This window comes from Oncorhynchus nerka, linkage group LG15, assembly GCF_034236695.1.
Source record: "Oncorhynchus nerka isolate Pitt River linkage group LG15, Oner_Uvic_2.0, whole genome shotgun sequence".
Classification (NCBI taxonomy): Eukaryota; Metazoa; Chordata; class Actinopteri; order Salmoniformes; family Salmonidae; genus Oncorhynchus; species Oncorhynchus nerka.
The window spans coordinates 27,967,079-27,990,735 of NC_088410.1; the positions used below are offsets into that span (position 1 = coordinate 27,967,079).

The window sequence follows — 23,657 nt, forward strand, 5'->3', positions numbered from 1 at the left end:
CTCAAATAAGCAAAGAGAAACAACAGTCCATCATTACTTTAAGACATTAAGCTCAGTCAATGCAAAAAATTAAGAACTTTGAAAGTTTCATCATAGCACTTGAAGAAACTGTCTCATGAGGACCGCCACGGGAAAGGAAGACCCAGAGTTCATGTGAGTTACCAGCCTCAGAAATGGCAGCCAGAAATAAATGCTTCACAGGAGTTAAAGTAACAGACACGTCAACATCAACTGTTCAGAGGAGACTGGTTGAATCAGGCCTTCATGGTCGAATTGCTGCAAAGAAATCACTACTAAAGGACACCAATAACAAGAAGAGACTTGCTTGGGCCAAGAAACACAAGCAATGGACATTAGACCAGAGGAAATCAGTCCTTTGGTCCATTGAGTCCAAATTTGAGATATTTGGTTCCAACTCGCCATGTCTTTGTGAGACGCAGTAGGTGAACGGATGATCTCCGCATCTGTGGTTCCCACCATGAAGCATAGAGGAGTTGGTGTGATGTTTTGCTGGTGACACTGGCAGTGATTTATTTAGAATTCAAGGCACACAACCAACATGGCTACCAGGGCATTCTGCAGCGCTACGCCATCCCATCTGGTTTGCGCTTAGTGGGACTATCATTTGTTTTTCAACAACCAAAAACACACTTCCAGGCTGTGTAAGGTCTTTTTGACCAAGGAGAATGGAGTGCTGCATCAGATGACCTGGCCTCCACAATCACCTGAACGCAACCCAATTGAGTTTGACCATAAAGGAAAAGCAGCCAACAAATGCTCAGCATATTATGTAGGAACTCTTTCAAGACTGTTGGAAAAGCATTCCTAACGAAGCTGATTGAGAGAATGCCAAGAGTGTGCAAAGCTGTCAAGGCAACGGGTGGCTACTTTGAAGAATCTAAAATATATTTTAGATTTGTTTAACACTTTTTGGGGTACTACATGATTCCATATGTGTTATTTCATAGTTTGACATCTTCACTGTGATTCTACAATGTAGAAAATAGTAAAAATAAAGAAAACCCTTGAATGTGTAGATGTGTCCAAACTTTTGACTGGTACTGTATTTAAATAAAAAGGCATCTTTCAGGAATTCACTGGTTTTCCAAGTCATTTAAAGGGATCGTTCAGTTTGAAGTTTTAGTAACATTGCTAAATTACCAGCTAGCAAACCATAACACCCATTTCACTTACTGTCACTTTCAGCAAGTAAAAAATATAACACCTTTAACTATCCCTTTAAGAGAAACTCATGTCAAAAATAAGAGGAAGGAGTAATGCTTGAGTGATTTATTCAACAGAAATCATTTGGTCCCCTCAACATCAATGAAACGGTCACACCAACGTCTTGTATGGTGAGGTGAGGTGAAGGGGGAACAGGGAGAAGGAACGATAGAAGACTTCAGTGAAACAAATACAGAACAGAAAAGTTATCACAAAGGATAACCTTGATGACAAACTGGAAGGGGTGAGTTCCATGGGAGTACAACAGAGACTAAGAGAAGTGCAAACAAACATTGACAGACAGGGTAGTATCCAGAATAGCACCCTATTCCCTATATAGTGCACTACTTTTGACCAGAGTTCATATAAAGTAGTGCACTATATAGGGGATATGCTGCCGTTTCAGACGCAGACCATGACATACTCACTTCAAGATCCAATTAAATCGCACTATAGTGGAGTCCGATACAAATTAACCAACGACAAAACAATTATTTTTTTCACCTCCGAAATGAACAAACCCGCAATAAACCTCCTTTTACAAGAACCAAAGCTATGCAAAGGTGCATACGGAGTACTTTACCAGTACATGCTGCTTTTTACTGATGTAAGCAAACTTATGAAAATTGTACCTCTTATTTTAACTGCCTTCTGAGATAGTGGACACTGTAGCACCTGGGAGTTAGTTCTAACGTAAAACGCAGTTGTATCTTTCGAGGCCAAACTAAAGTATAATTTAAGTTTTAGTGCACAATTTTAAGGCAACTTTTGTGCCGATTGTCCCTTTGTTAAAGAGAAATAAGATTCTGCCCATTGTTCAAACGGGGTCTAACACTTTCGGAAAGATTCTGAGCCTTTAAGCCATTATCCCTCAATATACCGTATCGGAAATCGCTCAAGATTCTGGGAAATCCACCTCCTCGAGTCATGTAATTAGAAACAGGAAGGAAATCTTGGGCGTCAAAACACAAAAGTCTAGTAACTAACGAGGAGAATCAAATTAGATGCCAATTTGAAACACAGTCAACAGGAAAAACACTGACAGGAATCTGACCAGCCATATTGGCTCTTGGCAAGGAGATCACTATCATGGGCTCTGGCCCAATTTCTCTGGTCTTCAACTGAATCTCCAACACATACAGTAACACTGACAGAAGGAGACATTTTGGATCAAAGGAGATGGACATCAGGGCCCCTGGCCCAATTCTCTGGTCTTTTCTGCATCTTCAACACAGTAGCAGCACAAGAGAGAAAACTGCATTTTTCAACATCTGTTCATAGGGATGCTGTTTTTCCCTTACATCAAATCATGCCTTCTTTCCAAACCATGCTTGTAGGTAGGAACTCTGTCATAACCTGGGGTTGGTTGGTATAATCAGCACTCATCAACACGTAGGATAGGCAACAACAAAAAATACATCTATAGACAATAACAAGTAAAAATGTTATGTAAAGACGATTGAGGTATGTTATGTCTCCAGTCCATTCAGTAGCCATCCCTTACTCAGCGCCATGGCAGATACAAGCCATTGTAAGAGCCAGGCGTTGTCCAGCGCCGCACGAGGGCCTTTGTCCCTTTGATCCTATCGGGGGCCTCCAGGGGCCCCTCTTGTTGTTTCATGTGTAGCTGGAGCACACAAGTGCCCATCTTTTCTCTCCACTTTTACTAAAAACACCAAGTCTATCTCATTGTTTTAAAAATCAAAAATCCCAGCTCCTCTACTCAACCAGTAGAGACAACACTGAAAATGTAGACAAAAAGCAACAAGGTTGAACAAAAACAACCTTGGGGGTTTCCACAGTAACCAGGAGTGAGGGGGGAGGGGTGATGTAAACGGTAACCAGGAGTGGGGGGAGGGGGGGGTGATGTAAACAATACCTCTAATATATTGTTTCTGTGGAAACAAGACAACTTCAACTAATTTCTTTAAAAATGCAGTTCACCAACAGTCTGATTTCTGACCTAATAGGTTTACACCATGCATAAAATGTTTGTTTTTTATGCACAACATGCATATTACACACCACCTATAAGTTATTCAAGTGTAAACCGCACTCAATCTCTAAAAATACAAAAACAGAAATCATTTCTACTTAGCTTCCGGCAGGAAAACAGTGTCACCATATCTTTGTTCACCCTGCCTCCAAGCTTTTTAACACTTGGTCCGAGTATTCAGGGTCTCGGCTTCTGCCTTGCCTAAATAACGGCCCAAGGCAGACTGGCCCTCAACCTCGCCAAGAGCTCGTTCAAAACTCTTCACGGAGGAGTCAGAATTCCTTCTCTGTCACACTGTCGGAGACGGCGCTGATTGCGACACCCCATTGAGAACACACAGATACAAGCTTAGATCGATTTGACTGAGACCAGACTGCCGTCAAAGTTACTTCGAAGCCATTTTGGCAGTTTGATCACTCCTGCCATTGACTCGATACTTGAATGAGAAACTGAAAACACCAGCCATATAGGCTACTACTTTATGAAAGCACAGTCAAGGTGGAACGATGTCTGAGGACTCTAACACTGGACTGTGAACTGAACACAATGCTAAACATTGCCCAAGAGAAAGTTAAAAGAATGAGATTGGCATGGTTACTCAACGATAATTATCAATACTACCTCCAAAGCTGCCTCAATGGCAAAGCTCAAATATATATATTTTTTTTAAAACTTCTAGCTGTATGAAGAAGTGCATTTGTCCGATGACAAAATGCAATGGGGACAACACAGCGGAGAGGGCAGTAGACACTTTACGGTTCCTTTCTTGAAACATAGCAAGGCAGTATCAAAATAATGACGTTTCTCTACATATTTATATAGCTTTCCCTCAGAGCTTCCTTGACACATGATATAAAATCCCTGTATAAGTTCCCATTTTTAAACAAGTTACTGTATTAAATCTCTGAGGAGTTTTGAGTTGAGGTAAGGGTATTCAGTGGTAAAATAGGCATCTTTTGCGATTTGCAGTGTAAACTCGTGGCTACAGTGCCAACTACCTCAGTATTTGTTGTTGCTGTATTGTCCCATGTGGGGAAGTTCTCTTTCCACTTTTAGAGAATCATGTTTCCAAACAATTTATCCATAGTATATCATTAATATCTACCACAAAACCTTCCTGGACATGCATTAATCTGACTAAAATTACACGGCTTTGAAAAATGAATGGCTGTTGCAGAAATAACTGCAACAAGAAAACGCGGCTTTGTGAAGGAACACCTACATCAACACGATGATCGAGTTTGAAAAGATAAGGGGAAAAGGCAAAGAAAGGAAATAACATCACAGTTTGTTGCGAGGGGCATGACTAAAAACAAATCATTATTTTTAGGGCTTTTTACAATTTAGCCAATCAACTCTTCATTCTCGAGATGTGTGTGATGAATGTGTGTGATGAATTGTTCCAGTATGTGATTGTCAGGGAGTTATCTTAGGGGGCGGCTGTAAAAGAGAAGTTAGCTGCCAGCTTCACTTTATTGCGAGGAGTCCTCTTGCTGGGGCTGTTTTCAATGGACGCTATTTTGCGGGTCACATTCTGTGGAGGCTTGGTAGTCGTAGAAACCAAAACAACAACATTCTGGTTGTTGTCAGTTAGTAGTTCTATAGGCTCAGATGTGTCACAGACAGCAGGAGCTGCTACTTCTTCTGCTACAGCTTCCTCCTCAGGTTTATCAAGCTCTGAAAAACACAATGGCAACACATATCCACAACAGTCCAAGGGAAGATGTCGGCTGTGTGTATAGCGGAGCACGAGTAAGCTTGAAGCTAATGCCTAGGAGGGCTAACAGTCTCATTGCACACACAAGACCTGGGTTTGAACCGCGGTTGATCACGTGATCAGCTCACCTGCTGGTGATGGCGTCTGCTCGAAGTGGATGAGGTCAGCCTGTTGGAGAACGAGGTCAGGGTGCAGCTGGGGAGAGGGCAGGCAGGAGGGTACTGGGCCACACAGCAGGTCTACTGCAGAAGTCAGACACAGCAGCTCTGTCTCCACCCCACCAACACCTGAGGGAGAAAAAGAGACTTAATTTCTGCTTCAATGTATAAACAACTATTAAAAAGCCTAAAAACACCTACAAGGCAGAAAGAAGAACATCAAAACATTGGTAATAGTGCCTATGACTCCAGTGGTGTGGTTAGCTACCTGGGCTGTGAGTTTCAGACTCTGTGTTGCTACAGGGGCTGTCTCTCTGGCTGGCCCCATCCTCAGGCTCCTCTGAGGCTGCAGGGCTGGCTCCAGTGGCTCGAGCTGCTGAGGAGAACCAACCAACCAACCCACAGACCATTATTACGCTCTTTCCATTAGAGTAAACACTGTGCCTTAAAGACACTACCATTTCTGTTCCCATCATACAAGCAAAAGACCACAACTTCTGTTCCCATTACATGTCATGTTCAACTTGTCTAATTTTGAAGGATCATACAACATGATGCCCATGAGATGAACTGATAACAACCCCTTCCCGTATGTTAATACTAAATGCAGGTAAGGCCAAAGCCATTTGTTTCCACAGTTGATTTGTCTTTACCTTTCATATCGTTCTTCAAAACGATAATCCTCTTGTGGCCATGCCCTTTGATCCACACTACCTGCACACAGGCAGAAACAACATCCCATTTAATTACCACAAACCCCATCCATCCGTCACCACAGAGTCTGCTATGGGGGCTAAAGCCGCACAGTGCAGGGACAGAGAAGGCAACTAACCACATTGACTAAATCTGCTGCTTCCACAGTGACATCCCCAGTGCAGGTCCATATGCTGAAGAACTCTTTATAGATACAAGCGTTATAAACTCCCATCTTATCATTAATTAACACATCTGTGTATTTCCAACATGTTGTTTAACTAGACGTTTGTCTATCAGCTTTGAATTTGAGAAAAGCACTTAAAAAAAGAAAGAAGTTTCGCCTAATTCTGTACCTGTGGTATGGCGTTGAGCAGGTCGTCTACGCTGCCGTAGCCGTAGGAGCGAGGTTGGAGGCCGCGCCCGGTGAACTTGGCGTAGGCCCCGGGGAACTCCGTTAGGAAGATCTGGTGGTAGTGGTAGGTGTGGAGCAGGGCACGCACCCTACGGGCAAACTGGTACAGACGGGTGAGTCTAACTCTCTCCTCGCCACGCTCGCCTTCCTCCTCACCCTCACCGTAGAACAGCTAGGGGGGGGGGGGGGGGGGAGAGAGAGAGAGAGAAGGGAAGTTATGAGAAACACCAGGGGAGGGCAAACTTTGTGGCTCGAGGGCCACATTGGGATTTCAAAATTAAACAAACAAAGGGCCACACATTTTTTGGGGGGTGGGCCAGAACGGTCAGTTATTTGAAAATGTATAGGTCCATTGTCATTTCAACATATTTTGTCTAGTTTGAGGTTTAAGAGTTTTTTTTATTTTATTACCCGCGGGTCGTAGTTTGCCTAGACTAGACCTACACACAAAGACCAAATGGTCATTATTCCAAATATTCGAACATAACCACAGTATTTCATTCAAAAGGATTGTGAAATACATCTCAGACAATTACAAAACCCGACTAACACGATGCTACCCAACTTTAAGACCCTGTGAAAAAGCCCTAAAAAAAATATTTTCACAGGAATCCATGATCCTTCTTATCATACAAATAGGCAGTAGAGCAAAAAGGTTCCAGTCTATAGAACTAGAATTAAACATTAGTATAGTATGATCTCTATGGTCCAGTCCACCGACCTCCACCAGGTAAGGCAGGCTCTTCAGCAGCTCGCTGAGCGAGAGGAAGCCGTATTCACAGGGGTTGAGCTGTACCCCATGTACAGAATGATACAGCAGACTCAAGCCCTCCACGCTGACGGAGCCGTCTCCCTCGTGCTGCCCCAGGCCCATCAGCAGGGACAGCAGCTGGCACGTTAACGAGCGCAGAGACTTCCTGTTGATCAGCTGGACCTCACGGCCGTTAGTGCCGTCCACAACCTGAGGAGAAGGTCAAATCAGATGTATTTATAAATCAAATCAAATTTTATTTGTCACATACACATGGTTAGCAGATGTTAATGCGAGTGTAGCGAAATGCTTGTGCTTCTAGTTCCGACAATGCAGTAATAACCAACAAGTAATCCAACTAACAATTCCAAAACTACTGTCTTATACACAGTGTAAGGGGATAAAGAATATGTACATAAAGATATATGAATGAGTGATGGTACAGAGCAGCATAGGCAAGATACAGTAGATGGTATCGAGTACAGTATATACATATGAGATGAGTATGTAAACAAAGTGGCATAGTTAAAGTGGCTAGTGATACATGTATTACATAAGGATGCAGTCAATGATATAGAGTACAGTATATACATATGCATATGAGATGAATAATGTAGGGTAAGTAACATTATATAAGGTAGCATTGTTTAAAGTGGCTAGTGATATATTTACATCATTTCCCATCAATTCCCATTATTAAAGTGGCTGGAGTTGAGTCAGTGTGTTGGCAGCAGCCACTCAATGTTAGTGGTGGCTGTTTAACAGTCTGATGGCCTTTATACTGCAGCAGGTATCAAAGTGCCTTCAGTTGGAGGTGAGAGATGAACCTTGGTATTCAGAAAACATGGCTGAATCTGGAATTGATGGCTCATTTCCAATATAAAGATGACATTTCAACCCACCAATAAGGGGCCTGCATGCTCAAAATTCATCAAAGCCACTTCAGTGACATCAATTCATATCAAGAAATACTTGTGACTCATCCTTAGGGGCCAAAATAATGTTTACACGAGGTCTTGTATAGCTCAGGATGCTCTTGTTCAGTGTTGGGGTTGACAACCATCAAAACATGCAGTATCACAACCATTTAAATCAGTCTAAATCTATTAAGTACAACAGCCTACTACAGACCATACCTTGACAACGTGGCAGAGCTTGACGAGCAGGGCAGGCAGGGAGGAGACGTCGTAGTCCTGGAGCCTCAGGCCGTAGCCAAAGGTCTTGCTGTACTCAGACAGTAGCTGGGCAGCAGGCAGGCTGGAGTCTCTCTGGGAACGGAGCATCTTGACCAGCTGGGCAGCCAGGGCCTTCACACGCTCTACCTCTGTTAGGGTCAGCACCTTCTCCTCTCCACACTCCAACACCTGGGGGGAGAGAGAGAGGTTCCATAACAAAATGTCCACTCTAGGAATAACGTTATTTGAACTGATAATAAATTACCCATTAGGACAGAAATGAGATGCACACCAATATTTATTACACACAATTTTTGTGGCTGGTGAAAAGAAAAATAGCTGCTGGGTGTGACAGTTTTTACTGTCAGACATTGCGATTCATTTCCAAATCATTCCAAATTAAGGTAGTGCTCTGGATAAATTGAGGATAATCTGACATTATCAATGGCTTCTCTTGCAGTACTCTGAAGTCTACAAATAATTTAAAAACACATTCCTCCTGGGACAGAGAATGACCCTGGCCTCCACTCACCACGAGTACGTCGGGGATGGCCTCGAAGAGCTCCATGAGCTTGGTGAAGCCGTAGTAGGCGAGTTTGCACTGGCGTCCGAAGTGGTGGTGGTAAGTAGGGATGAACTTGGAGAAGGCCATGCGACAGTGGGGCTGGTGACGCAGTAGGTCCACCACCTCCTTACCAAACTGCTTGGTCCGCTCCATCTCATCTGATGTACGATCTGAGGGGGACGAGACAAAGGAGGGCATTTTTTATAATATTTTTTTTATAATATATATTTTTGAAGCCAGTTAGATATGTTCTCTGCTGGATGGCGTCTCCCTGTTGTAATAAACCACATATTTATACATTTACTTCACCTTCTCTCCTTTTAACTCACCTGGTAATTCCTATTACAGGTCATTTCATTTTTTTGCATTTTTTTTTATTTGCCCTTTTTAAAGATTATACAGAAAAACAGGTAGAGGGAAAAACAACCTGATCCCCAACCACATCAACCCCATCCCAAGTAGAACAGGTATTTTCTGACTTCACTGAACAGAGAGAGGATGACAGTGTGGAAAGAGGTTGTGTCAAAAGGCAGTAGGCCGGGTTTAAACCTACTGTATGCCGACACCGTAGAAGTGTACCGAAGGCTGTGGCATTACTACAGTCAGGAGATAGTCGGGCATATGTGTGTGTGAAATGCATTACTTTATTCCATGCCCTCCAATGGCAAGGATATTCTTACCCATCTCCAAGGGAATTTCTGGGTTGAATAAGAGTGAAAAAAAAAAAAAAAAAAAAAAAAAAATCACAAATAAACAAATTAACTAATATTTCACAATTTTCCCCCAGGGATCAAATGTACAACCAGACACAAACAAGACAACAACCCAAACGTCTGGTCCCACGTTCAACATATTTTCTAAACAAACGTTACCAATATTTCACATGTCCTTCCTAAAGCTGGGTATGTTCCCCCAAGGGATCAAATGTACTAGAAAGACAGAACAACCCTCTGGTAGTTTATCCATGACCCTGATATCAGACCCAGTAGGGTTGCACAATTCTTGTTACTTTCCCCAAATCCCAGGTGGAAGTACACTGGGAACAATAACCACGAAAAATACAGAATCCTTTTGGGGAAGTTACCGGAATGTTGCCTACCCTAAGACCCATACAGAGGGACCTCATCTCACCTCTCTTGGGTACAGAGATGACAGTGTCCAAGTCCTGGTGTGTGATGGTGATGGTGGTGTCAGGGATCTCAGCTAGCAGGTCCATCAGATCACACATCCCATAGTCCAGCACACACCAGTCTCTGGAGAAGCACCTGTAGCAACAGAAACACATTGAATGAACACACACACAGACAAGGTGCAGTATGATTTGCTAGACAGTATGATTTGCTGAGAGAGTGGCGGAGTGGGCAGTTCCTGGCGGTAGTACTGACCAATGGTAAGCCTGCATGAAGTCCGTGACGGCCACCTGTTTGCTGGCCTGGAACTTGAGCAGTTTGAGGAGGTCCTGGGTGAATCTCTTCACCTGGGCACGGTGGGTCAGGGTCAGCAGACGCTTGGTCCCCATGCCAAGGATCTGGAGTTGAGAGAGGAAAAACAGATTTTACTTTAGGGGTCGCCACCACTGAGAGTGTATGCAAGCACTTCCTGCTGCAATAATCTATTAGATGTTGTACTAATTGTTTCTGTCAGGGATCTAACCTCAAGGCTGTTGAAGTGTGTAATGAGAAACAAAGTGGGCAAGGCTTTGTCGGAAGGGATAGCAGATGGTCTCCCAGTCTCTTCATTGTGTGTTTGAGCTAGGAAGTCACTAAACTAGCAAGATTAAAAGTGATCCATCGTGTGTCAATTAATTGAGCTTGAATAACTGCCATCTTTGATTATCTGTGTAATGGAGCGAGTTATTAAACTGTGCGTGTATGTATGCAAGTATGTATGGTACCTGCAGTACGTGAGGCACAGCCTCCAGTAGCTCCAGCAGCTTAGAGTATCCGTAGTCAGAGACCCTACACTGCTTGGCATAGTGGTGGTGGTAGGCAGGTATGAACTTGCTGATGGGCATCAGGTTGCAGGGCTGACCCTTCATCAGGTCAATGAGCTCTCTACTGAACTGGATCAACTGGGGGTTCCCCACCGGAGACTTGCACCGCTGCGTCCACTGGTCTATGACACACACACACACAGCAAGAGGTTTTAATGACTTCTATTTTGATAGTAGTATGGGTGCAGCTCTGTCTTGGAGTGCTGGTATCTGCGTCAGCAGCACAGTATCCACCTACTAAAAATGTCAGGAAAGCAGTTTTTAGCTCAACATATCTCTGACACAATTCTTATGGCCTCCCGAGTATCTTCAAGTGTCTTTGAGAATGGCCTTACGCGATAGGGGCCTCCATTGTTAATGAATATAGGGTTTAAATTCTGTAGGTTTGTATTACTTTTATGAACCCCAGGGGATTCCTCTGTGAGTCTAAATAAAAGGTTTTCAATGTAATTCTCCCTGAGTGTTAGGGCTGAGAGTCAGGTCAGTACCTGTGTTGGATGCAGGTGGCTTGTTGTGGATCCACTTGATGACCTTGAAGCCATTCTGAGCAGTGACGATGTTAATGCCTGGTATACAGGTGATAAGGTGCTCCAAGGGGACACTCCCCTCCTCCTCCCCCTCTTCAGACACCACCAGGGGGCCCAACTCTGATGCATAGCACTCTGAGAAACTGAGTCACAGGAAAGCAAAATTAATATTCATGAAACACAAAATCTAGTAACATTTACAGTGTTATAGGAAATTCCAAATGCCATTGTACTCCATTTGTATGAAATGGGTTCTAGAAATATTGTTTTGCTTAATTAAAAAGTTATTTCCCATAAAAGTTCACTTTTATTTCAAGGCAAATCTCTCCCACTCCATTTATTGAATTCAACTTTATTAAGCATCCACTGTCCGTTAATCTATCCAGGCAGAGACAGCGTTGGTTACCTGAGCAGGGGCAGGGTTCCCTCATGGGACTGTAGCAGACAGTGGACCTGGGAGGCCAGGCTCTTCAGAGACACCACCACAAAAGGAATCTTATACGAGTCTGGGTCAAAGTCTGCCTCACTACAGGGGGGGGACAGAGAGATCGAGCTCTTATGAAATACTTTTCCAAAAAGAGTCCTGTAAGATGACATAAATGTGAGTGAGTGTGTGTGTGTGTGTGTGTGCATATGGGTCTTTCAGTCTATCCCTACCTGAAGTTCTGCTGTGTGTAGTGGTAACTGCAGACAGGCTCGTGGTACTCCAACTGTTCAAACACCACAGGACTACCATTAGCCGAGGACCCCTCCTGGGACTGAGACGACCCCAGAGGGCTCTGCCTGGCCTGGCTACTGGGGAGGAGACACACCAGCCTGCCTCCACCCTGCTCCCTCACCGCCACAACCTCTTGTAGTCTGTATAGGTCGCTCACCACCATCTTACGACCAAATCTGGGGAGAGGTGGAAAGGAATTAATAAAGTACATCGACAGCCTTTATTTAGCCTCCATTTACACAGGCAGCCCAATTCGGATCTTTCCCCCCCACTGATTGGTCTTTTATCCAATCAAATCGTATTGGTCAAAAGACCAATTAGTGAGAAAAAAAAGATCAGGGCCCGTTTTCCCAAAAGCATCTTAAGAATAAGTTCATTAGAACCATAGGATCCCATAGCTCTGTTGAACTTAGCATTAAGATGATTTTGGGAAAAAGTGTAAACGCAGCCACAGTACTTAACATTGCATAGGACTAACTCCTACAGAGATGGAGGGAGGTTGAGTGATGAGGAGGAGAGAAGAAAAATGACACCTTTTCTCGTAGATTTCAGTGAACTTGAAAAGGGGAAGACAGCTGGCTGGCGCGTCCTGGAGAATCTGGAAGATTTCAGAGCTGTAGAAAGAGGAAACCTTTTCATACCATCCGAATCCATCTCAAACCAGGAACAAATCATGTGTTGGCGACATTTAAAAAAGGATGGTACCGAGTTCCCCGATCGAAGACATGAAACTGCCAAATGATGTGACACGTATGGGAGAGAGTACTACCTCAATGTTAACTGTACTGTACATACCGGAGCATGGCTAGAAACTTGTTGCCGGCCCCGGTGATGAGGGAGACGTGGATGCGTTTGCTTCCTATCTTGTAGCGGTGCAGGCTGCTCACAGCACTGATGGCCTGCTGTAGGGAGACCATCTGGACGGTGGCCTTCAGCTGGTAGTCTGTGTGGGGACTCAGCTCTACGCCTTTAACCTGGAGAGACACGCACGTTAGCTTTTCATGTCGTCTACAGTGTCCGCGAATGACGCACAAGCAATTTGACCTCATTGTGACAGTGAAATCCCATCGCCTTCCTCAATGACATTGCAATAGGGCAGGGTTTTCCAAACTTGGTCCTCAGGACCCCAAGTTTTGGTTTTTGCCCCAACACTACACAGCTGATTCAAATAGTCTACTAATCATCAAGCTTTGATCATTTGAATCAGCTGTGCAGTGTTTGGGCAAGATTCCAAAACATGTACCCCTTGGGGTCCCAAGGGCAGTTTGGGAAACGCTGGCATAGAGTGCAGTCTACCATATAAATACTACAGAGCACTTTTGGCACAAGCACACACAGCCGCATCAGAAAATGACAGAATAGGTTGAACCAATGACACTAAACTACTAAATCCTGACCTCGCCATCTTGCTATTTAGCCTGAAATGGGAGACAGATTAAAGCTCTATTCATGTATAATGAACAGCATCAGAATACTGTCTGTACAGGACTCACCTGTCCGTGTCTGGAGAAGGTGTCGTGCAGGCTCTGCTGCAGCTCCTTACGGGACATCCTGTAGTCCAGGTTGGCCACCTGTAAGTCTGCCCCGTCCGAGAAGGGCTCCGAGGCCTGTGGGCCCACAGGCAGACAGGGGCTGCTGCTGCCCCGGGGAGGAGGGCCTATTAGGGGGGAGGAGCGGCTCGACATGCAGGGGGATCCACTCCTGGAGCAGAGAGAAAGAGAGGAGTTGAGTGGGTTGGCAGCACCATAGGAAGGTATAGATTGAAATGTCCTGACCAAATCATCAAAGTGTCAGATATTTGTGTAGCTTAATGGAGGTTACTTTAAAACGATTCGTGCAGGGAATTTTTTTAATAATTTGGGGGATATTCACTTGCATTGTTTTTTTGGGGATAAAAAAGGCTCAAGTTAAAACCAAGGCATAGACTGACGTCTCTCCTCGCCTAAAGACTGCTTACAGGGTAAAGAAACAAACGGGTAATTCTGTAGTGTCTCTGATGGTCTCACCGTGAGGACCAGGAGCCTTGGGAGAGGCCCTGTGGCTGGGGGAGGACCGAGGCGCTAAAGGTCTTGTGCAGGGTCAGCTTGCTGAAGGCAGAGGGGGTGCTGACCTGGAACTCTCCAGAGCTCCGGTCCACATGACGCTCAGAGTCCGATGCACTGCGGGGGCTGGAGAGGTCCCTCCTGATGGGAGAGGGGACATTAACTCGAAGTTTAAAGATTATGGCATACTGAGCTCTCTGAAAACAACAACTGCATGTGAGAGTTTTAGGCATCACCTCAGTTCCAGTAGTTTGAGCACAAGCCACCTCATTTAGAAACAACTGCTTATTAATTCCTACATCTGCCTATGTGTTCTACACTTCCTTGGTTCGATGGAGCCCTCTATAACAGGGATACTTTTTGCAGGCCATTTTACAATATTGAAGGTAAAAACACATACAAGCCTGTGGGAACCAACTGTGATGGAACCATCTAAAAATTAGTACATTTGTTCTTTCTTTATTTTAGTCTGAAAGGGGCCCTGGTGTCCATAGAGTACCTCCTGCAGCTGAACATAGACTCTCCTATGAGGCCGGCCTTGATGGGGTGTTGCTGGGACGGCCCCTCTCCGTTACTGTGGGGGGAGGAGTTGCGCTGGTCTTTCTCCAGGGGGAAACCCCCAATCTTGGGCTTGGTCTCCAGTCCACCTAGCTCCTGCACCAGGGGGACAACCAAAGTGTAACTAGATATGTAGTGGTGAATGTATTAGAATAGCCATCAGCTTGGCAGAATGGATGTGAAGTGGAAGAGGCTAATAAATAAACAATAGAGCTGAGAAGAAGTGGTCCTTCAGAATGCTGGTGATTTTTTACCAAAGCTATTTATTAAAATCAGAGCTATACGCTTCCCCCACTGTTAGTATTATTCAACCTCTTTTATTGTCATACCTCTGACATTATCATCACCATTCTGCAGTCTTCCCCTCAGCTCTATTGTCGGGTGGAGACAAAGCAACGGAGCAGCAGAATAAAAAGAGCAGAGATCAAAGTAACAGATCAAAAGCGTAGAAGAAAGAGACCATAAAAAACAGACTGTTACGGCCGGCGGGACAGGAAGCGATTACAAACAGAAGCAGGATTCTGACGAGATGAGGCATGGGATAGAGCAAAGATGTGGGAGAGATATGCAATCATTAGATGAAACATTGATCGAGGCATTAATTGACGCGATGAAAAAAAAAAGAAGGCTCAACCAGACATTATATGAAGCATGGGACAAAGTGTTAAAATGCCACACATTGATTAAAACATTACATGAAATGTTGAACAAAGCACAGAAACAGACCAGGCATTAAACTACATGAAGCATGGCTATAGTTTAAAAACCACAGGTTTAATTTAAAAACCGCAGGCAGAGTGGAGGACATGGACAGGGTTAGGAGAGGACAGGCGGCACGCGGGATGGGGGGACGGCAGGATGCTGCTGACCTGAGGAAGGGTTCTGGTTTGGGGGGGAACAGGGAAAGGTGTCCCCCCGCTCCCCCTCCTGGGGCTGTAGGGCCTCTCAGGCACCGGAACGGAGAGGGGGAGCGAGGATTCCCTCTCTCTCTGACACTCACGCCTCGCACGCCTTTTCCTCCTAGGGGAGCGCAGCTTCTCCAGGGGAAGGAAGGAAAAAGAGGAGGGAAGAGGTTGAACTGGAAGCGGAGGTGGAGTCTCAGATGAGGGTGGTGGTGGGGTCGGGTCGTTCCCCTCAGTGGACGGAGCTGAGAAGGAGAGGGTGATACGCCGGCCGAACACGTCCTCGTTCTCCATGCGCTTGCGGGCGCGCTCCGCCGCTTCCTGCGAGCCGAAGCGGAGGACGGCGGTGCCGGTGGCCATGGAGACGCCAAGCACCTTGCCCCCACAGTTGTCCGAGAGGCGGCGCAGGCGGTTGCCCACGCTCTTGCAGTCGCAGCCCGGCGGCAGGTTGTACACATAGAGCAGGTTGAAACCAAGCTGGTGGGGGGAGGAGAGGAGGGAAAGAGAGAAGAGGGGACCGCTCTGGGTTTACATTTTTGAACATTCTTTGGAAATGTGTTTTGAAATGACAAGAGGTTTACATGGTCGGAGTCTTGTAATTCGTAGCATTACACTACTGAAGATCACACTGTAGAACGAGAGGGAAGACACAGGACCCGTGTGGCTCAGTTGGTAGAGCATGGCACTTGCAAGGCCAGGGTTGTGGGTTCGATTCCCACAGAGGGACCAGTATGGCCAAATATGAAAATGTAAGTCACTCTGGATAAGAGCGTCTGCTAAATGACTCAAAAGTCAAATGTAAAGAGGTCTAGAACCATTGGAAGAGTAAAGGGAAGATTTCAGATCGCCCAGAAGTAATGCCTAAAGGGCAGATATCTGATGTCTCTGAGCAACCAGTCAGAGTACTGCACATTTATTGAAAACTGAACTTCTGACATTCTGCAATATGGATAAACATATATCTCTGAAGCCTACCTGTGATTTGACAGCCTGTCTGGGCGGCAGGTCGGCTACCATCTCTTCAAAGGCCACGTGGCGGTGGGCGTGCTGCAGCAAGGCGTCCGACGTCTGACCGCTCTTATGGACCAGGATCACCTGGAAACCATGGCGATGCCGGAGGTCACTCAGCTCGCTGGCAAAGTTCACGTCGGCTGTGAAACGGAATCGGAACCGGGGTTAACTACATAGGTATGGAGTGGACGAACGAAATGAAAGGAAAACAGTTTTAACATTCACAAGGTAAAATGAGCACACGCACAGGAGACTAGCACCACAGTAGCAGGGGCAGTGTGTGTTTCTGCAAAGCGCCGCAGGCTCTGACGAAGCTTGTCGTCCGCAGCGTTCTTGGCGGTAGCGTTAATGTGCGCTACCGTCACCTGGGGAAAAAATTAACCAGAAGACTATCAGACATTGCTCATTTAGGTCGAGTCAGAGACTGAAGAATAGAGTGGAACACTTCACCAGCTGAGGGAATCAGATCACACACAGGTTACCTGGCAGTTGTTGAGCTCCTGGATGACGGCCTTGTTCTCCTTGCTGATGTCACAGACGCAGATAAACTCTGCCTCTCTGTGGCCCTGGAAGAAGTGGCTGCGGAGGCGCTGGACCACAGCTGCAGCAGAGCGACCGCTGGGAACGCAGCAGTTCTCGATGTCCCAGAAAACACCCACCGGAGGGATGTTCTCAGGGCCTTCTGGAGAACCTTGGGGGGGGAGACACCAAATGTGTTCAGAAATTGAGCATAACTGGGAGGTGCTGCATGTCTCTAGTGAGAATTGTTTTTGAGAAAAATGTTGGTTAAGTGTGCCCTTCTGAACACGACTGGCATCATTACATTGATACATACCATACTTTGTTGCAGATTTGCCCAGGCTGGAACCCAGCAGTAGCAGGCCGTCGGAGGAGGTCCCACAGCCGTTACACACGGGGATGGGCACTGAGGCCGACTGGGCCGGGGGCAGAGGAATGTTAGGCCACAACTTGTCTGCAGGCTGAACACGTGGAAAGAACAAGTTATAATTCTGTAGTCAGACAAAACAACTCATGTCTTCAAATGTTGTAATATTGTAGAGTCAGGGATGGGCAAAGAGTAATTTCTAAATGATGGGCAAATGACACAAATTGTCTTGCATGTATGCATGTAACTGAACAAAGTACTGCCCGTTCCTGTATACAAGTGACACCCAATACAATAGAGTGCCACCACCACAGTGAACAAAGAGAATTCCACCAACCTTCGTCAAACAATCCCGGCAGTAGTGCGCCCCCGTGCGACAAACTGTGCGTTCAAGATTGAAGTGCATAGCATTAGAAGAACAGATATGTCCCGAGGTGGGTATGTGGGGGTCACTGTGTGCTGCCAATGATCTCTGGACCCCCAGAGTGGCAGGGTTGTAATCACCACCACAGGGGTAATAACCAGTGGGAGTACCCAGGTTACAAGTCCTATGGTGGGGGGTAGAGAGGGGGGCGGAGGTGGTATTGAATTTCGACTCGTTGTAGGGTAAAGGGATGGAGGGGTAAGAGTGGAGAGGTCTGAGAAGGACTCCTGTACAGCAGGAGCATGGTAGGTGGGAGTGAGACTGAAAGGGTAGGGGCTGGGACGTGGTGTCTACAGAGGGGATGTGGAGCTTGTAGCTCCCAAAGGGGAGTAGCGTGGCTCTGGCATCCCCTCCACCACCACCAAGGCTGGGGAAGTGCGGGTGTGAGTTGAGGGTGGTTGGCGTTATTTGACTGGTTCCTAGCCTGCTGAAAGAGGCTTCCTGAGAACTTGGAGGGAGGTAGAGTGGGACACCACTGCTGACACCGACACCACTACTAGCGCTACCTCCACCACTAACAACCCCATAACCACCACGACCTAATGGGTCTGTGCTGCAGTGCTCACAGTGAGTGCACACGCTTACTTTGGGACTACCCCCCTGTAGTGGTAGTTGTTGGAGGGAGTCTTGCGGAAGAGGAAGCAGACAGGGGGGGGGCAGAGGGAGGGGGGCGAGGGGGAAGGGCTGGGAGGCAGCAGTATGATGCGGAAGAGGAGGCAGATCTTTCAGCTCCAATACTGGCTTTCTGTTGTCCATGTAATCGTTCTGAGAAAAGAGGTTAAAACAAAAAGGTTATTTCTAGACTAAAGAAACAAAAAGGTTATTTCTAAACTAAACAAACAAAAAGGTTATTTCTAAACGAAACAAACAAAAAGGTTATTTCTAGACTAAAGAAACAAAAAGGTTATTTCTAAACTAAACAAACAAAAAGGTTATTTCTAAACTAAACAAACAAAAAGGTTATTTCTAAACTAAACAAACAAAAAGGTTATTTCTCAGCATTATCATTTCATGCTTACTACTTATTTTTGTACTTTTTTATTTGGCATTTGATTCCTGATTGATATTGTACTGCATTGTTGAGGAGAGTTAGTAAGCATTTCCCTGAACAGTGCTCACGTGACCAATAAACGTTGATTTGATGGGGCAATGTATTCTAGTTTACCCTGACCCATCTTTGTACAACTTACACCTCAGCTCTACTACACACGTGGCGTTGCTTTGCCTTCAGCGCTGTGTCAATGTGACTTTCTACCTGCTACACAGAACATTGTTTTGAGAGCGGAGATTCTTATTTTCCCCTACTGTATCATATTCATAGATTATGCACAAGTACAATAGCTTTGATCCAGTTTTTTGCAGGTACTCATTAAATTATTGCTAGTGGTTGTACCAAATGATCCTCCAATTACACAAGCTGATTTTGTTAGCTAGCTAGTAGCTTCTTGACTTCATAAATCTTAGTACAATAACCAGTGGTGTATAGTCGAGGGCATATGCAACCAGAAATCAACCTTTTTCACTCGAGAATTGAACCTCTGCGATTCTTGAGCTTGGAGGCTGCCGTTGGACGGGACGCAAAGGCGAGCGCAACGCGGCAGTATAGCAGCTTTCATTGATGTCAAACGAAGCATCCTCAATGGCTGATGGCAATGCTGGATGCCCGATGTCTATAGCATAGCAGAGCCGTAAGATGGTAGAGAAAACGAGGTTGATGAAAGTAAGCCAGTTCACTGATAAGAGTAAGGAGATGTGTGCCTAACATGTCAGATAGTGGCCTTGGGAGGATTCACGATATGTAATAAGAGGAACTATCATTCTAGAACAACCAAGTTCAGGAACAAACGGTCTCTGGCTTTTGAAGCCTATCTAAAAATGACTGGAGGCAGCAATGTACATAGTTATGACTAAAATGCTACATTTCACTATTATGTTTGTAACCTTTTTTAACCTTCATTTAAAAAAAAGGCAAGTAGTTTAAAGAACAAATTCTTATTTACAATGACGGCCTACCCCGGCCAAACCCTCCTCTGACGGCGGTGGGCCAATTGTGCACCACCTTATGGAACTCCCGATCACGGCCGGTTGTGACACAACCCGGGATCAAACCCGGGTCTCTAATGACGCCTCTAGCGCCTTAGACTGCTGCGCCACTCAGGATCCCTAAATCCTCTTTTATTACACAGACTTCACTCTCCACAATTCACACACTGTTTCCTCTCAAAGCTTCAAATTAATTGGTCCCTCCATGTTGAAATCAGTATCTTCAATGTCTACCCCTAATAATACGATTGATTAGAGCTGGGAAGAGAAACCACAAATTGACACCGACCACTTATTGTGGACATTTAGCTGATATCGTTCATTACCTGATAGGGACTTATTAAATAAGTTTGCTTATGTGGGCGATTGTTAATGGGACAATTGATAGCTACACCATTTAAAGTAGTAGTAGCTTTAACTTATTTGTGATAGGGGGCGGTATTTTGACGTCCGGATGAAAAGCGTGCCCAAAGTAAACTGCCTGCTACTCAGGCCCAGAAGCTAAGATATGTATATAATTGGTAGATTTGGATAGAAAACACTCTAAAGTTTCTAAAACTGTTAAAATAATGTCTGTGAGTATAACAGAACTGAAATGGCAGGCGAAACCCAGAGGACAAACCATCACCCCCCCCCCCACACCACTGATTTCAATGGTTGACACTTTTATAATAGGGCGAAATCGTGCCCGATTGCAATTCCTTGGGCTTCCAGTCTTTAGAAAGCGTTTCAGGCTGGTTTTTGGAAAAATAAGCCAGAAATGTTATTTTTTCTAGGTGGCTCCCATTTTGGCTGTAGTGTTTTCAAGCTTGTGAATGAGAGCGCGTTCTTTGGTATTTTTCTCCGGTAAAGACAATAATGATTCTACGTCTTAAATTCTCCGGATTCATTTTGTATGCATTTTGAAGGCGGGAAACCGAGTGGATTATTGACTGAAGCGCGACAGCTAAACTGAGTTATTATGGATATAAAAAGGACTTTATCGAACAAAAGGACCATTTGTAATGTAACTGGGACCTTTTGGAGTGCCAACAGAAGATCCTCAAAGGTAAGGCATATACTATATCGCTATTTCTGACTTTCGTGTCACAACTCTCTGGTTGAAAATGATTTATGCATTTGTGTGCTGTCCTCAGATAATCGCATGGTTTGCTTTCGCCGTAAAGCCTTTTTGGAATCTGACACAGCGGCTGGATTAACAACAAGTTAAGCTTTATTTTGTTGTATTGCACATGTGATTTCATGAAAGTTTAATATTTATAGCAATTTCACCGGAAGGTGTCGAAATGGGACGCTAATGTCCCACTAATCCGCAAGTAGTTAAGGCCCTTAAAAAAGAAAATGGTACGCATAAATGTAAAAACCCTACATTCAATGTATCGTTAGTGACAATTCGGTCAATTTATTGACTGATGGGGGTTTTGTATTTCATACCCATCATAGAACGTAAACTACCATTGGTCTCTGGGTACAATATGCCAATACTTAATTGAAGCAGAATGTAATGTTCTCTTGGGCTGAGATGTTACATACTTGTTTGTCTGTGTTGTAACTTGGGGTGTTTAGCTGCTCGGAGGTGGAGAAGCAGTCTGTGAGTTTCCAGAGCCGCGACGAGGCCTCTTTCTCGGGATGACTGAGCCATGGGAAGGGCCTAGAACTGCATATGGATCTCTCCTTTCCCAGTCCTTCCATCATACAACCTAGCAAAGCCTTTCACCATCTCGCTTCCTTCTCATGCTTCCCTAAGATAGAGAAAAGAGGAAGCCCTTTGTTTTAAATGTTTCCAAGTTGGTCTTCATAACTTTCCACTGGCTGCAATAGCTAGCAACCACCACAGAATGTTTAAACCTACCCCCCAAAGGGCTCTACAGAGCTACCATTTCAGGGGCATAAGCTCCGAAATATTTAGTTGCGCTGCCTGGAATTATAACTTGGGAGCACAGTGCCCCTAAAAAACAGAATCCAAGTAATAATTGTTGACATGATTTCTTTGCTGTAAGCAGTAGTATGCAAACATGTGGTGGCACAGAAAGGAAAAGGTATCTTCTTCAGGAGATGAGCTTCAAAACTAGCTAGGATTTATGTATTTATTATTTTAGTCATTTAGCAGACACTTATCTAGAGCAGCTTATAGGAGCAATTAGCATTAAGTGCTCATATTTTTCACCATGTCGGCTCGGGGATTCGAACCAGCAACCTTTTGGTTACTGTCCCAACACTCTTAACCACTAGGCTACCTGCCACCTTTATATATGCCTACTGTAGGCTCTTAAAAATCTTCTAGGTTTATTCAATTACAATAAACCCTGTATTTTTGCTGGCAAGTCTTATCAATGAAAGGGCAATCTGCAATTACTACAAAATTTTGGGACATAAATAATAAACCCATTGATTCCTGAAGAGTATAACTTAAACTGCCCCATGAGCTTAGTTTAACTGTCATAACCCATCAGAATCCAAAATATGTTTCCCCCATGTTTGTAAACAAAGTAAATGTAAACAAACACTATAGCCTCAAACATGGTTAAAACTGTACTTTTATATTATGATGGTCGGTCTGTGAATTTAAGTGTGGTTACATTTCCCACAGCCCAATCCCTCAACCTTTTACCGAAACAGTAGCGGGAAACCTGCTTAGTTATTGTTTGAACTGTGGATTGCCGCTTGAATACCTCATATGTTTATTTGTGTGCTTGGGAGCACGTGTGGAAAATGCAGAGTTTAGCCGATTAAAACTCTACGTTTTAAATCGTGGAGTTGAGTTGCCTATGCAGTTGTGACATGCTAGTGTGGATTTACTGTTTAGCTATACACGTGCCATTAAACTAAATGCGTGTTCCCGTTTGCTATGTTAATGACCAACTGCCCTCATATAATTCACTGGTTCATTTTAGTGGTGAAACGAGGCGTGTACCTAGCTAACAGGACTGTTTGCGTAAACCAATCTCAGTGTTTGGTTAGCAGCTAAACAGAGTGAGTTAGCTAACGTTACATGGATTCGCTTGAAAGTAGTTACAAAAACGAAACAATTTTGCGGCACAACCCAAACGACATAGCTTCCTCTCTAAATACCATTCTGGCAATTCCTCATAACATTACCTTGACAAATGACAGGAATTCTCTCCCATAAGAGTACCGTTAAAGTTAGCTAGCCTAGGTTGGTTAGGTAGCCAGCTAATGCTAACTGACGATTGTTTGTTGAGACAGCACCTACTACATACTGCTTAGTAGCAGATACATGGATAACATCATGTTATATCAACTAACAGTCAACGCATTTGAATGGGGTATTTATCTAGATAACTGGTTATTTCTTACCGGACTGGCGAGCTAGCCAGCTACTTTACTTCATTTCTTCTCATATCCCTCCGCGTTATCCGTCTACCTAGCAACCAAACGTTTTTTTTAACATACATTTGCCATAAACGATTCAACCACTGTCGCAATTGCACACAAAGCACCCAACTGGTTTCAAGTGTCCTTGCCACTGAGCCTATCGTTATATCCCTGCTAGATGGTTATCAAATTCCTCAAAACGAAACTTACCATAATTACAACAGTATGCTGATCGAATTTGTAGCCATTTTAATGTAAAATAACTACTAAATAACCTGTAATGGAATACATAATTTGCTAACGAAGGCAATGCACACGTTCTCTCTATTCTGGAACGTCCGTCAATTTCAAATCGTGTAATGTTCCCACTTTTCTAGTGGGAAATTGGTTTAGCAAATCGAAACATTTGTTTGTGTACACACGATTTATTTATTACACAACTCGTTAAAATTTCTTAGAACTTGTAACGGTGCACCGAATGACTAATAAAGTGAACCCCGTTGTCTACGCTCACAGTCTTCCA

The 23,657-nt window shown here is 44.5% G+C and overlaps 1 protein-coding gene across 7 annotated transcripts; it reads right to left on the reverse strand.

The window, feature by feature from the left end:
- Window positions 1-1,275: 1,275 nt before the first annotated feature.
- Window positions 1,276-23,648, reverse strand: LOC115142396 (meiosis regulator and mRNA stability factor 1-like). Of its 7 annotated transcripts, none has more exons than XM_065001461.1 (29): window positions 23,345-23,648; window positions 23,117-23,183; window positions 21,332-21,540; window positions 18,341-18,520; window positions 17,281-17,425; window positions 16,928-17,136; window positions 16,693-16,810; window positions 16,410-16,585; window positions 15,402-15,911; window positions 14,474-14,628; window positions 13,939-14,115; window positions 13,426-13,633; window positions 12,728-12,906; window positions 12,466-12,546; window positions 11,872-12,108; window positions 11,621-11,740; window positions 11,176-11,357; window positions 10,589-10,809; window positions 10,080-10,222; window positions 9,826-9,959; window positions 9,375-9,392; window positions 8,662-8,864; window positions 8,091-8,318; window positions 6,925-7,164; window positions 6,145-6,375; window positions 5,749-5,809; window positions 5,364-5,471; window positions 5,066-5,224; window positions 1,276-4,897 (listed from the first exon to the last, which is right to left on the reverse strand). In XM_065001461.1, the coding sequence occupies exons 3-29, from the start codon at window positions 21,491-21,493 to the stop codon at window positions 4,650-4,652; spliced, it is 4,833 nt and encodes a 1,610-aa protein (XP_064857533.1). In that variant the 5' UTR covers window positions 21,494-21,540; window positions 23,117-23,183; window positions 23,345-23,648; the 3' UTR covers window positions 1,276-4,649. The 7 variants fall into 7 exon arrangements, with proteins under 7 accessions (XP_064857533.1, XP_064857531.1, XP_064857529.1 ...); XM_065001459.1 differs by having other exon boundaries at window positions 17,281-17,380; window positions 17,669-18,520; XM_065001457.1 differs by having other exon boundaries at window positions 5,364-5,468; window positions 17,669-18,520.
- Between the last annotated feature and the right edge of the window lie 9 nt (window positions 23,649-23,657).